Source organism: Fukomys damarensis, unplaced genomic scaffold (genome assembly GCF_012274545.1).
Source record: "Fukomys damarensis isolate Sample0158 unplaced genomic scaffold, DMR_v1.0_HiC HiC_scaffold_37, whole genome shotgun sequence".
Classification (NCBI taxonomy): domain Eukaryota; kingdom Metazoa; phylum Chordata; class Mammalia; order Rodentia; family Bathyergidae; genus Fukomys; species Fukomys damarensis.
Window position 1 is genome coordinate 28,066,630 of NW_022900949.1, and position 13,524 is coordinate 28,080,153.

General features: G+C 49.6%; 2 protein-coding genes across 2 annotated transcripts in view; one reads left to right on the forward strand and one right to left on the reverse strand.

The window, feature by feature from the left end:
• Syn2 (synapsin II) overlaps positions 1 to 13,524 on the reverse strand; it is a 48,837-nt gene that overhangs the window by 32,573 nt on the left and 2,740 nt on the right. The window contains exons 3-5 of the mRNA XM_019208605.1: positions 12,653 to 12,744; positions 10,250 to 10,406; positions 5,540 to 5,629 (exon numbers count right to left, since the gene is read on the reverse strand). Of these exons, the coding sequence (XP_019064150.1) occupies positions 5,540 to 5,629; positions 10,250 to 10,406; positions 12,653 to 12,744 (339 nt within the window). The remainder of the gene's footprint in view (positions 1 to 5,539; positions 5,630 to 10,249; positions 10,407 to 12,652; positions 12,745 to 13,524) is intronic.
• On the forward strand, positions 826 to 4,495 carry Timp4 (TIMP metallopeptidase inhibitor 4). The gene is made up of 5 exons (XM_033759345.1): positions 826 to 864; positions 936 to 1,118; positions 1,526 to 1,640; positions 2,577 to 2,701; positions 3,310 to 4,495. The coding sequence occupies exons 1-5, from the start codon at positions 826 to 828 to the stop codon at positions 3,505 to 3,507; spliced, it is 660 nt and encodes a 219-aa protein (XP_033615236.1). The 3' UTR covers positions 3,508 to 4,495.

The following is a 13,524-nucleotide window of genomic DNA, read 5'->3' on the forward strand; positions in this document are numbered from 1 at the left end:
GCAAGGGAGGGGCGGGGGAGCAGAGGGGTAGAGAGAGGAGGGGATGATGGAGTAGGATGACCTGCAGGCTAGGAGACTGGGGAGGAGGGAGGATCTGAGCTCCTCCTGCGGAGGCTGATGTGGGGATGTCATAGCAGTCTGGTCTGTAAGGGAGGGAGACTGTGTCAGGGGCCTCTGTAGCGACCCTTCCCCCAGGTCCTACTGCAGCCGGGGCACAGCGTCCATCAGGTGTCTCTGGCTGTCCAGTCATTACTACTGGACTAGGGTGGAGTAGAGGAAGAGACGGAATGGCCATGAAGCTCTCTGTCCAGCGCTGGAACTGAGGGGCCACTGTGCCCTAATACATACCTTTTGCCCCTTCTTTCTCCTCACTTGGAAGCCCTTCCCCAGGCCCCTAAACGTATCCTTCCAGGCCGCTCTTCTCCAAACCCCAGCATCTCTGACGTCCCTGCTCCCACTATGCTATGCTAGTGTCCTTTGCACTCGTGTCCCTACTAGACCAAGAGTTCCACAGGCCTGAGACCTGGTCTTGCAGACATCTGTGGCCTCATGCCTAGCACAGGGCCTTCATATGCAGTTTCTGACAGATGCCCACACGGCAAGAGATGGGCATCCTCAATGCAGGGTCAGGTGTGCTTGAATGCAAAAAACGTTACTAACATCTGCTCTGGGTGAGCTCTGAGGCCTGCGGCAATGAACAGAAGAGCCCACACCAGGGCCTTCAGTCGAGGTTCCTCCTCTCTCCAGCCCTGGACTCCTACCCTGCCACTGCTCAGGCACTGTGGAGAACCAGAGTCTTCCGAGTGAGCAAGTTCAAGGGGCCAGATGAGCACAGAGGGGAAGACCTTGGGCACTGTGGAGCAGGTGTCTCCAGGTCCCATGTGCAGACACAGCACACTGTTTATACCCCAGTGACACCTAAACCAAGAGCCTAGCAACAATCTCCAGGGACCCCAGAGCATGTGTTTCGCAGTTGCACTGCGCCCACAAGGGCTGAAGTTCTGCCCTTTTCCTCCACAGTGATCCGGGCCAAAATCTCCAGTGAGAAGGTAGTTCCTGCCAGTGCAGATCCTGCTGACACTCAAAAAATGATCCGGTATGAAATCAAACAGATAAAGGTACATGGGGACAGGACAGGGTGTTCCCCCGCAACAGCCCCTGGAGGGGATGGAGCGTGCGCTTGAGAGGGGCAGGACTGCCTGGCCTGCCCAGGCAGTCTGGCTCCCTAGTGCTGTGGAAGGGGAGAGATGGTGGGGGCAGGGCCCATGAATCCAGACAGTGCAGGGCGGGCCTCGGTGTCTCACTGGTCCCACAGCTGCCTGCGTGTGGGCCACTGGAGGACCTCCCCTCTCACAGGAAAAAGCCAAGGTTTAGATTTTTTTTTTTTTAAGACAAAACAAACCAGTAGTCATCTGTGTGCATTACTTCCTGAACTGCACTTTTGCTTAATATGTTTAGAGAAATGAGAAGGTTTTGCCTCTTAATACATAAATTACATTCACTACTTTTTGTAATTGCTTTTCAGATGTTTAAAGGGTTTGAGAAAGTCAAGGATGTTCAGTACGTCTACACACCTTTCGACTCTTCTCTTTGCGGTGTGAAACTAGAAGCCAACAGCCAGAGGCAGTATCTTTTGACTGGTAAGTTAGAAACCAGCAACTGGCCTCCAAAGAGACAAGAGTAGTGATGACGTCCAGAGGAGCCTTGGTGACCTTCTTTTTGATACAGGAGTCCTCACAGTGGTCATGGCCTCCACTTCACTAGGTTAAGGCAGGCTGCTCTCCCCACCCAGGGCAACAAGTTCCAATTTGAAACAATTTTAATTGGCACTAGATTTTTGGCATTTTGAGCCAAAATCTGCCCCCTGAAACTGGTCCTTATGGGTTCATCTCTGCCCTCTGCCAAGGGCCTAGTGGGAGCCTGGGGTCTAACACAGTTCTCTCCCCCATGATGTGGGCCCAGGTAAACCTTCCCTATATGAAATGGCTACATAATGAATGAACGCAACAGTAAATTATTTTGGAGCTCAGGGAACAGAAGGGTTTGTGAGACTGTGAACAATCGTGGAAGCTGCACTGTGGAAGTGGGGTCTACACTGGCCCAAAGAGATGAAGAGTACTTAGAAGGAAAGCAAGGAAAATAAAAAGCACTGCAGGAGGGGAGAACAGGTGGAAAACTTCTGCTATCCATCCATCCAACAATGAATGACCGCCTACTATAAACTGCCAGGCCTTGGGCAGGAGAGGAGACGTTCAGGAACAAGTCACAGTCTCAGCAGTCCCACACTAGGCATGGCTTGCGAGGAGGGACAGACTCTCCAACTCCAAGGACATACACTTGTGCTGGCCTGGGGTAGAGAGGTACAAGCTGGGCTCCATTGAGCTCGCCATTCCCAGGACTGACCCACCAGACCTTTGTAACCTCTGATATCTACCTTGTTCCCAAGCACCTCACCTGCATGCCCAGCCCTTTGCCAGGCCCTGGGGGGCCTATGCCCAGCCCTCTGTTAGGACTTGGGCCCAGAAGCTCTAGTAGCAGACTACTGATGCCACACTGTCTTCCATCTCCCCATGAAGGGCAGGTCCTCGGTGATGGGAAAGTTTTCATCCACCTGTGCAACTACATCGAGCCCTGGGAGGACCTGTCCTTGGTGCAGAGGGAGAGTCTGAATCATCACTACCATCTGAACTGCGGCTGCCATGTAAGGGGGATCCCTTTCCAAGGTCTCTGGGGCAGGGGAAGGGGCTTGAGTCTTGTAGCCTCAGGCATTCTTTGATTCATTTACTCTACTGTACTTGAGCTCTGCATGACCAGCCACTGTATGAAGTCAGAACACAGAAACAGGTCCACAATCCCTGACCTCAAAGAACTTACATTTTGGTTGGGAAAGTGGCCATCAAATAAGGCAGACTGAGATGGCACTAACACAGCCACACTTAAAAGATGTCTATTCTTTCCAGGCCCTGTAATAATGAGTTTTTAAAATTTAATTTAGTCTCTATAACAAATTTGTGAAGAATTAAGATTTTTACTCCAAGGTAAAGAAACTAAAGCTCTGGGAAGTGAAGTAACTTGCTCAAGGTCAGTGGTGGAGTAGGAACCACCAGGCCTGATTGCAGAGATGACATCAGAGGGGTGACACTATACTCCAGGAGCATGGGGAGGGAGAATTCAGGTGAAGTCTGGGGATGAAGGGCTTCCTAAGACGGGGCAGCTGAGATGGGCCGTGAGGATATGTAGGAGCCTAAAAGGCAGCAATGGAAAAGGAAAGACATCTACTCACTTTTATGCATATGGCCATGATTCTAGATCACCACCTGCTACATGGTGCCCTGTACCATCTCGGCCCCCAATGAGTGCCTGTGGACAGACTGGCTGCTGGAACAGAAGCTCTACGGGTACCAGGCCCAGCATTACGTCTGCATGAAGCATGTTGATGGCACCTGCAGCTGGTACCGGGGCCACCTGCCCCTCAGGAAGGAGTTTGTTGACATTATCCAGCCCTAGTAGGAACTACTGACCCCCATGGGATTCAAGAGTCCTGAGGACCAAGCCAGTTCTCCTTCATGTGGAGCTCTACCACCACCTGCCCTATTGCTGCCAGCCAAGTGGACGGCCCAGCCAGCATCATGGCGGGAAGGGGCGTGTTACAGCTTGCACCCCAGATCCCAGCCCACAGCCTGTCAAGGGCAGCCTGACTTTTCTGTCCTACCCTCGGGCCTCTCTCCTCCTCCCAAATCCCATTAATCTAGCTCATACTAGTTACTGAAAGTTTTGGTTCTAGCTTAGTTTGTTTTTCAAAGCCAGAACTCTTCCCTTTTTCCCCAGAAAAATCTTTTCCTTTCCCTTTACTGACCTGAGAGAGGAGAAGAGGTGAATGCTATACACAGCGATGGTGAGACTTGGTGGTATGCAACGCAGAGGGTAGGTGAATGGTACCATAAACAGGTTGGCTGTCAGGAATGCAGAATAAATTACAACAAGCTGTGCATCCTCTGCTCCTCCTCTCTGCGGTCCTAAACCTCTGCTACATTTTTCTCTGCTCGGGGCCCAGAATCACTCCTCCGAGAGCGAGGACACCCTAACCTCCCTCCTGGCACCGCATCCCCTCAGCGCCATTCCTGGTGAAGGTCTAGTCCTGCAGCATACTCTGTGGCCATGAGGAGGCCTTCTGTATAATAAACATATTCCTCCATGTTAACTGTCCCAAACGGGGGCTTCTCTTCTGTCTTCTTTAGATTACTAATGTCTTCATTCCTACTTCAAATGTTTTTTAAGCCCCCCCCCAAAAAAAAAGCCTTTCTCTAGTAGAGCTGAAATCCCTTCTATGTCAGCTTTGGACATCTCAGAGAGATGCTCTTTCTGAGGACAAATTTCAGGACAGGAGCAAAATATCTGGACTGCTAGGGGCAAGGGTGCTGGCAGAGGAAAACTGCTTGCATTTGATGCAGTTTCCCAGTGGTCAGCCCTGCTGGATGTTACAGCAGGAAAAGCCAGCTCTGGTGCCAAGAAAGCTCTCCACTTTCAGCTCAGGCCCCTTGCCACTGTGATCTGGACTCCCAAAGGTCTCTGCCACAGGATCCAAGGGTTCCTTGGCCTCCATAAGCTTTCTTGAGTTTCCCTGAATGGGAAAGCCCTGATATTCTAGGATTTTTTTTAAGGACAAGAACCTAACATTCTAGAGCCTTTCCTCGGGGAAGCTCAGGCAAAGATGACAGAGGCAGTTCTCAAAGCAAAGGATGTGTTCATCTCCTCTGTGTGGACTGCTGGTGCGGGGCCATATAGGACGTGCAAAAGGCGGCTGTGGACTCACAGAAATGCTGTGAGTGAAGACGACCTTAGGAGAAAGCAGTGGGAAGGGGAACAAGTAAGCTCTGTGTCAGAGCACAACACTAGAAGGACCTTGGTAGGTTAAGCAGGGTCCCCAACTTGTCACATCAGCCTTGGGCAGAAGGGACAGAAAGGATGGCAGGAGTTTGAGCTCCAGATCACCCTGGAGTAAAACCATTACCAACAGCCTTCTTATCAACCAGCCATGCCATCTCTCTGTTCCTCCCAGCCTTCTAGGGTGAACTGAGAGAAGGCTTAGGATTCACCTGGAACAGCACCGTGGATCTCAGGAGCACTTCACACTTTGCAGAAGGCGGCAACTTAAAACTATCACTTCCATTTTGTGCATACATACTGGAATTCCTGGCCAGCAAAGATTATGCCCACTGTCCAGTTGGGAAACTGGCACTCAGTGAAGGATTATTAGAACTTGCCCAGCGACACATGGCAGAGCCAGAGCTACACCCCAACTCTGACATCTGATTGGTGGCCCACAGGCTATTACTCTCTCAGTCTGATTGCCATTGGTTTTACTCTGTTCTGTCTCTAGAATTTGAAAATGAGGCTGGCAGCTAAAACCCAGCTGTCCCAGCCCTACCAAGATCCCACTGGGGACCTCTGGGGGATGAGAAGCCAAAGTCCTGAGTAGAGCCCTATAGTCAGCATATAGCGAAGCTCAAGGGGGAGTAGCAGAGATTCAGCCACCTACCATCTCTTTGTGGTTGGGGTAGTACGTCTGCTCGATGAGTGGGAACTTTTCTCCTCCCAGTGTCTTGTAGACGGCCACCATCTGGGCAAACTGCAAGAGAGAAAAATGCTTTAGCTCATCTAAGAACTTCTGGAATGGACACAGCATCAATTCATCAAGCAAATATTTAGCAATGCTCTGTAGAGGCCTTTGTGATAAGCACATTGAAGATGTAAGAGAAGCGTACATACAGTTTCTGTTCTCGAAGAACATGTTTTAGTTAGAGAGATAGCAAGCTAACATTCACTGAATACCTATTCGATTTTAATGGTGTTTCGTTTGATCCTTAAAGGAATAAACTAGGTTCGACCTAAAATCACAGAACTGAAAAGAGGTGCAATTAGGATTGACACTTGGCTTTCTACCTCCAAACACCTGCTCTGCCAAGCAATGGCAAGACACAAAGCTGGAGAGGGGGCCAAGTCTTGGAAGTTCCAATGCCAGGCAAGAATGGCAGCTTTTTTTTTTTCCCAGTTAGCCATACTGACACACCAGAGTTTGAGCAGGGGCGTTCTGAGTAAGGCTGTCCTTCAGGAAGATGTGGGTGGCCACAGTGTACAGGACACACAGACCCAGTGTTTCTGGGACTGGGACTGACATACCCATCTCAGGACTAAGAAACTTGAGCAGCTCTGAAGGAAGGGTGAGCACACCTGGAACGGTGTTGAAAGGCCTTTGACACGCATCCAGCACCGCCCCCACCCCATAAAGGAAGAAACTGAGGCCCAGAGAGGTCACTTGCCTAAGAGCCCACAGTAGCTGACTGGAGTCACAGCTGGGGACCGAAACTGTAACTTTCCGTATGCCTTCAAGTAGCTGCCTTTCAAGTTGCGGAGATCGTGCTCATCCCACAGGAAGCATGGAGCTTCCCAGCTTGGTCTGGTGTACCCCATCCCCAGTGTACTGGAAGCAGAGGAAATCAGCATCACCCCTCTAGAGCTACTGGCTCAGTTCACACTCCAAGTCACCGATATCTCGAACTGCTACAAGGGAAAGTTGTTGGCTCAAACCTGCCTTGTACTGTGCAGAGAAAATAAAGCTAGAACACATTTCAAAGGCCCAGGTCCTGTCCTCTGTGAGGGATGTGAGCACACGTGTCAGGCAGACGAGAGGAGGTGGGAGCCAGAAAGGCTCAGAACCAGGGTATTAGGAAACTGGAGACTCTGGTCCTGTTCTGCCTCTTAACCTGTTAGGTGTCCTATGCAAATAATTACTCTTCCCCAGCTCTCATTTTCCACCTATATAAAATGAGATTGGTGTATTTGATCAGTTCCTCATATTTTGTACCACAATTAACATTCTTCCATTATTTCTTTCTCCCAAACTCCATTATCAAATTGCAGTATAAGCAGTCATCTGAAGTGGCCCTTTTGTGAGTAAAGATTCCGTTAGTTTTAAAATGCTGAAAAACATTAGAATTCCTAGGCGACACCCTTTAGTGACAGGTAATTGGTGGCTCCAGAGTTCTAAGACCTCTGCCAGGACTGAAAGAAAGATTCACACACTCTCAAGCCCTGAGAGTTTACTGTTAAAAGAGAATTTAAGGCCAGGCCTCCCACCTCACAGGTAAGAAGATTCAGGCGTGAGAAGCAGAGGAAAGTGCAGCTCCCAGATCCCACCTGGTAGCAGGGCTTTCCAGGAGAGCACCAATTCTTTTCTATCACCCAGTGCATCCTGCACTGGACCCTGCTGTCCTCACCATTCTTCGCTTTCCTTTGGCTGTCAAGACTGAGCACTCAGACCATGTGAGTCTTCTGTAGCTCTTCCCACCACCTCGTCCGACCTTTAGGATCTGCCTGCCCACCTGGGCCTGGCTGGACGCCTGCCCTGCCCAGGCTCCCAGCGCTCTCAGCATCCCTGGGTACTGATGCCAGCTCTGTGGACGACCTCTGTCCTGCTGCAGCCCACACACTGGCACAGCACCAGGCATATAGGCCCTATCTTCCCTCATGTGGGGGAGTTACACAGACACCACTCAGATGCCAGGAAGGCCTGCGGCAGACTCCCAGGGCCCTGGGACAGCCAAGACTAAAATGACAGCCAGTTCCCAGGCTCTAGTTGGGTCCATCCTCCTCACCTGATATCCAGCAGTCCCTGTCTTCTCAAGTGCTAGGCTTGGCATCTAACCTCTGCCCCCTGGAACTTAGATTAACTCACAGGTACACAGTTACCAATTTTTAAAATGTAATATCTGATAAGGGCTATTTCCTGAACCCACAGACAAAAGAATGAGTTGGAAGCTGGGGGTGCTCTTGGCAATGAATAGAAAGATAAGCTCATTATAACCACTTATTCAGTGAATTAAGAAAGAATTCATGGATGAAATGAGATTTCAAGATCAGTTTGAATAATACATTATCTCTACCTCTCCTGGAAGTTAAAGGCTTTCATTTAACCCCGGTTCATCTGTCTCCAAAACCCCAGAAAGCCCGACAGGAATTTAGATAAATTTGCAGCCGTATGGGTGGTGGCATCTTGCTCTCTCCGGAATGTGGCTTTCATTGACAGGCCACTTCTGCTTCTGCAATCTCAGTGACCTGTGCTGACCATTCCAGACAAAGCAGATCTGCTCCGCCACAAATGTGTAAGATGTGACATGCTGGTGGCAAGGCAGAGCCTCTTTCAACCCACGGAGGCCTCTTCTCACACCACGAGCAGCCACAGTAACAAAGTTAGGAGCCCAAGCTGCCATCTCAGAGGCACCCTCCCTCCACAGGCATCAAATGTGTCCACTTCCCTTAACAGTAGAGAACAACATGTAAAATGTCATTTGTGGGTCATCAGTATAGTGAAACAGAGAACTGTGTGTGTGGCCAGGGAAAGCTGCTGTTCTCATACATTGACAAAAGGCAACATGACAGATTGTGAATGGTGCGAGTAACCCCTCACCAGATCCCAGGTCTCAGGAGGGGCAAGGCCCTAGGCGGGGTCCTGCCTGCTCCCCCCCTCTCTGGCCTCTGTTCACAGTTTAGGAAAAGAGCACAGGAAACTAGTTTGTTTTTAAGAGATCTTGGCTATTTGGGAGCTTTAACAACCAGGCTGGTGAAGTGGTGGCAGGTATACTAGTGATCCCAAGTTGTGGACCAAGAAACTGGCACTGAGTAGTTCAGTCAAAAGGCTGGTAAAGAAGCGAAATCACCCAGAAAAAAAAAAACAGAATAGCAGCATTGCCCTGTATGGCTGTGAAGGAGCCCAATTCAGACAAGGGCTGGGGGTCAGGAGTAAGCACACATGCGCAGGAGGAAAAAGGGGAGGTCACCAGGAAAGGCATTTGGTAAAGGTCCCAAGTGATACACTGCCATCACACAATGCTTTTCTCCTGTTTCTGTGAACTCTAGGACTCCAGATGCCTTGTGCCATAAGTAGGGAAACAGGAGCCCAACCCCTCCTTAACTTGGCAGCTCTGGGACCCTCTCACTCCTGTTCCCTGCTCTTTCTCTACACTGTAAGGTCCCCCTGTGATGCAGGACTAGAAAGCTGTCCAATGAGGTATCAAAAATGACCAAGAGCAGAGGTGCTGGATCTGCCCAGTAAATCAAAAACAAACACAAAAACACCAACTCCTTGAATGGTGAACAGGCCTGGGGTTCAAAAACTTCACAATTAGCCACCAGTGCTAGGAACCTCGTCAGTCCAGCTTTTACGATAGCTGAAATCTGAGTTTTGAAAATCAAGATGAAGAGATGTGATTAGGGGCAGGCATTTCCTTCCAAGGGGCCAGCCTGGAGCAGCAGAAGCAGTGTGAGCTGGGTCCCTGCAGAGCCCTAAGAGGAAGCCAGAGTGCCCAGCAGGGCCTCAGATCACTCTTCCTCCCATCTGCGCTCTTCCACTCCTTCCCATGTCTAGAAGTTCCCATCGCCCTCCCAGATTACCAGACTGGCTGAGGAAGAGGAAGCCAGACCAGCTTTTCCTCACCCTGTAACCCAAACTATAAAAGAGGTAGTGTGAGCTACAGAAACTCAGGCTCTATAATTTTGGCAAGTTATTTAGTCTTTTTTGGGTTTTGTTTCTCTGTAAAAAATGAAAATAATACCTTCCTTATAAGGTTATCATGAGGATGCAATATGAATGTGGGAAACTCTCAAAGTATACACCATACAGTAAGCGCTTTTATACTCCTTACCTTATCTCTTTAATTTTCACACCCTACATGACAAGGCGAGATCAGTGATCTTCCAGCTCATCTAGGTATCTGATTCATACATACCGTAGTGGATAAACTTCACTTGCTGTTGAACAACTCGATGGAACTCTGCCACTGACACCCCTCAGAGTTAAACTGTCCTCTCAGTCCCCACTGAGAGAGAGGCTTTTCCAAGAGTTAAGCCATCCATCCAAGAGGCAAGAATCAAACTCTGTTATCACCACAGCCAACAGTTCAGGGCAGAGCCTGCAGACCTGTAAGGACCAGCCCCCAAACCCTTTCTTTGGGGTAAGGACCTCTTCACAGAGGCCAAAGGTGTACTCTGCGGCAAAGGTGCCAGCCTGAGGAACACGTTGACATGGTGACATGCTGCTGTGACAGGCCACTCTGTCCCATGTCCCAGCCAGAGCTCCCCTCACAGCCTCTCAGCTGGTGCCTACCAGTCGAGTAGCAGCAGTCCCTCCTGGGGGGCTGGGAATGCAGGGCCTGGGGCCCACTGTTTCCTGGGGGAAGGGGCCCTTACTCACCACCCAGGGCTTGTCACAGAAGTTGTAAATGGATTCCAGGGAGTTGATACTGGGGAGGCCTGCATACTGCATGCCAATGATCAGGTGACGGAAGTCCTCGTTCTCGGCCATGCCAAAGGCATGCTGCCGGACCAGCACAAAGTCTGGGCGGAAAGACCTGGTAAGAATGCAGAGGCAGGGTTTCCATCAGTCACAGCTCAGGTCATCCACTACTTTGTCTCCCATTCTGACAGCTCACGACAGAGAGGAGACGCCAGGGATCACCTAGTCATGACCCTCACTTTATTATTATTGTTTCTGGACTGGGATATCAAGCATTATGGTACTTTCCAAAGAAAATCTGAGGAACATATTTCTGAAATTTCCTACTCTTTTGTGCCAAGCTTTAATATTCTCAGGTGGGAAGAAACACTTTTAGACTCTCACGCCTAAGTAAAAAGATGTTTCCTATCCTCGTGTGGCAGCATGAGAGTCTGGAGCTCTATGTGGCTCCAGAGTTGGTGCTCAAAGCTGCCCTAGGAGCTCTGAAGGCAGCATGTGAGGTTGCCCACACCACACTGCCGTGAGGTCTCTGATCTCCATCCTGTTTCTACTCCTTAAAGCTGCTCCTTAAAATAGGCAATGCTCTCATCAGGCCCCTGCAGGGCATGGGGCCAAGCCTGGCAGAGAGCAGATGCCAGACTTCCCAACGTTATTCTTCCAAAGCGGACGCTAGGGAGTGGTGCAAATATTTTTCGCAGAACTGAGGTTGAGCAATGGCTGCAGGAAGCACTGCAAGTACAGAATGTTCCCATGCACGGGAAAGCTTCCCTGGCTCACATGTAGCCAGCAAAGCTCCTAGTCATGGCTGCTCCACAGGGCCAGGGCCATCTTAGCTTCGGAGGCCTTCCCAGAAAGGCAGTTTATGGCAGCATCTTGCTCCAGGCTCTGAGGCTCAGGGCAGTGACCTACCTGGCTCTCTGCCTGGGGAACCCACCAAATCCCCACCTACAGACCCAGCCCCACGCAGGTCCAGGGATCAGATCTTTAAAATTATAATAATGAGTACATATCAACTGTACAAAATCACGAGCTTCACTGAGTGTCCACACGTGCACAGTGTGATGTGGAGACAAGGCTTTCCACAAAGTGGGGACTGAAGGAGATCTCCTTAGTTGCTCAGGGACTAGCATCATGATACCTGTGTGGGCTGCTCCAACCATCTCCCTAGGCCTTTCCTGTTACTGCCCAGGTCCTGATGGATGCTGGAAACCTCTAGCTGTATGCCCGAGGTCAAATTCCAGCCTCACCTCCCAATATAGGAATGGAGCTCTAGACTTGCGGCCAGCCCTCAAGTTTCTGTGCTGGGCACCCATAAGGGCTGCCTTACTTTTGCCAGATCCCTCCAGGCACCCTGCTACTAAGCTTTTCTGTCACCACCTCCTGTGTGTGTGTCTCCAAGACAGAGCTGGAGGAACCTGTCCAGTCTCTGTTGTGAGGCTCACTTCTCACCTGGGAGGGTCTGTCTGTCTGTCTCTCTCCCTGCATCTCTCCCTCCTGGTGTTTAGTCTTCAGAATGGATAAACTCATACTTCCTATTGGTAGGTCCCATACATCCCCTGGCCTTCCCTGTCCCTGACTTCCTGGACACTGAACTCCTTAGGGTCAGGGTACTACAGACTGAAGTGGAGAGCAGGGTGAAGTAGAGCCACCTCCTAGAACATGACTGAGCTCCTGAGAACAGCATTGTTCAGACCGTTTCCCCACCTGGAATTCTCATTATCTCCTTCAAGAACTCTTGTGTGTACAATAATATCCCATGTATAAGGCCCCCAACATAAGACCATGGAAGTGTTCAATAACTACTAGTTCCCTCCTATCTAGAAAGTCTGTTCTAACCCTAGGTTTTTCTCTCAGACTTAGGAGTCCCTAGAAATGAAGAATATAGGAAAAATACTGAGCTGAGAGTCAAAAGAACTCACATAGAACACAGGATTCTGTCACCAAGTCCCTCAGGGAAATCTAAGCACATCACTGTAAAATGAAAAGGTAGGACTAGATCAGATGATTTCAAACTTAAAAGAAGTGGAACTTTGTCTCCCAGGAGAAATGTAGAGAGAGAAAAGTACAGACCCACACTGACTGAGAGGGAGGAAGGCAGGAGTCCATACTCTGATTACCTCTAAGTGAGCTCTGTGTCCTTGCAACTTAAAATTGGTTTCTTTACCACTGGATGGAGAGCTCCTTGAAGGCAGGAGAGCTGCCTTCCCTCCCACTTCCACGCAACACACACCATTTAAGTTCTGAGCCCCATATGTAGCACTGTCATCTCACTGGAATGCTTGACTTTAAAACTAGCTCTTCAGGCTAGAAGGGGAGAGCATGACAGTGACCCCAAGGATAGAAGGACAGAAGGGCCCTTACCGGACAACCTTTGTGCCATTCCGAAGCACCTGCATGTCCACAGCGTAGGTCCCATCTGCACGGGCCACCAGGTTGAGCTCAGAAAATTCTGCCTGGAAAATAACAGGAACTAAGTCCACAGTCTTGACTTTGCCAAGTGCGACAGCAGCAGGAGCCCCACCACTAAACATTAACCATTGTAATCATTTTCACATACTGCTGTCATCTAATTCTCACAGCAATCCTACGAGGCAGGTAGGACAGAGATGATTATCTCCATGTTTGATTGTTTTTGAGACAAGGTCTTGATATATAGTTCAGCCTGGCCTTGAGCTCACTAAGTATATAAAGCCTGGGCTGGCCTCAAAAGTAATGTCAATCCTGCCTCAGCCTCCCAAGTACTGGAATCTTAGGCGTGCATCACCACACCTGGCTGATTATCCCCATTTTCCAAAGGAGGAAACTGTCTCAGAGCAGTTTAAGTGACTTTTCTGGACAAACAAAACTTACCATTGGCAGAGCCAGGAATAAAACTCAGGTCTGACTCCCAGCCTAGCATCCTTTGTGCTTCCTTTCTACTGTGAGGATGTGAACACCAGGACAAATGTTCTCTTTCTCAATTTTAACATAAAAACACTAGGCTTAGCCTAGGTAACTGGCCTTTATTTCTACTCTGCTCCCAAGTAGCTGCATAACACATCAACCGAACTACTTGGCCTGTGCTTGAGTTTTACCTTCCTCACTCTAGAAAATGGGAAGAATTTGATCAATTCTGCATAACATTTTGTTTTAACAGCCATGCTTGGTGGAGATTCCTCTAATCCCAGCACTCAGTGAGGCAGAACGATTGCCATTAAGTTTGAGCCACACAGTGAGTTCAAAGCCAACATGAC

Coding starts and splice junctions, on each gene's coding strand:
- Timp4 (XM_033759345.1), top strand. CDS start 826: ATGAGCACAGAGGGGAAGACCTTGGGCACTGTGGAGCAG. Junction 865..935: donor CCTTGGGCACTGTGGAGCAG/GTGTCTCCAGGT, acceptor CCAAGAGCCTAG/CAACAATCTCCAGGGACCCC. Junction 1,119..1,525: donor ATGAAATCAAACAGATAAAG/GTACATGGGGAC, acceptor ATTGCTTTTCAG/ATGTTTAAAGGGTTTGAGAA.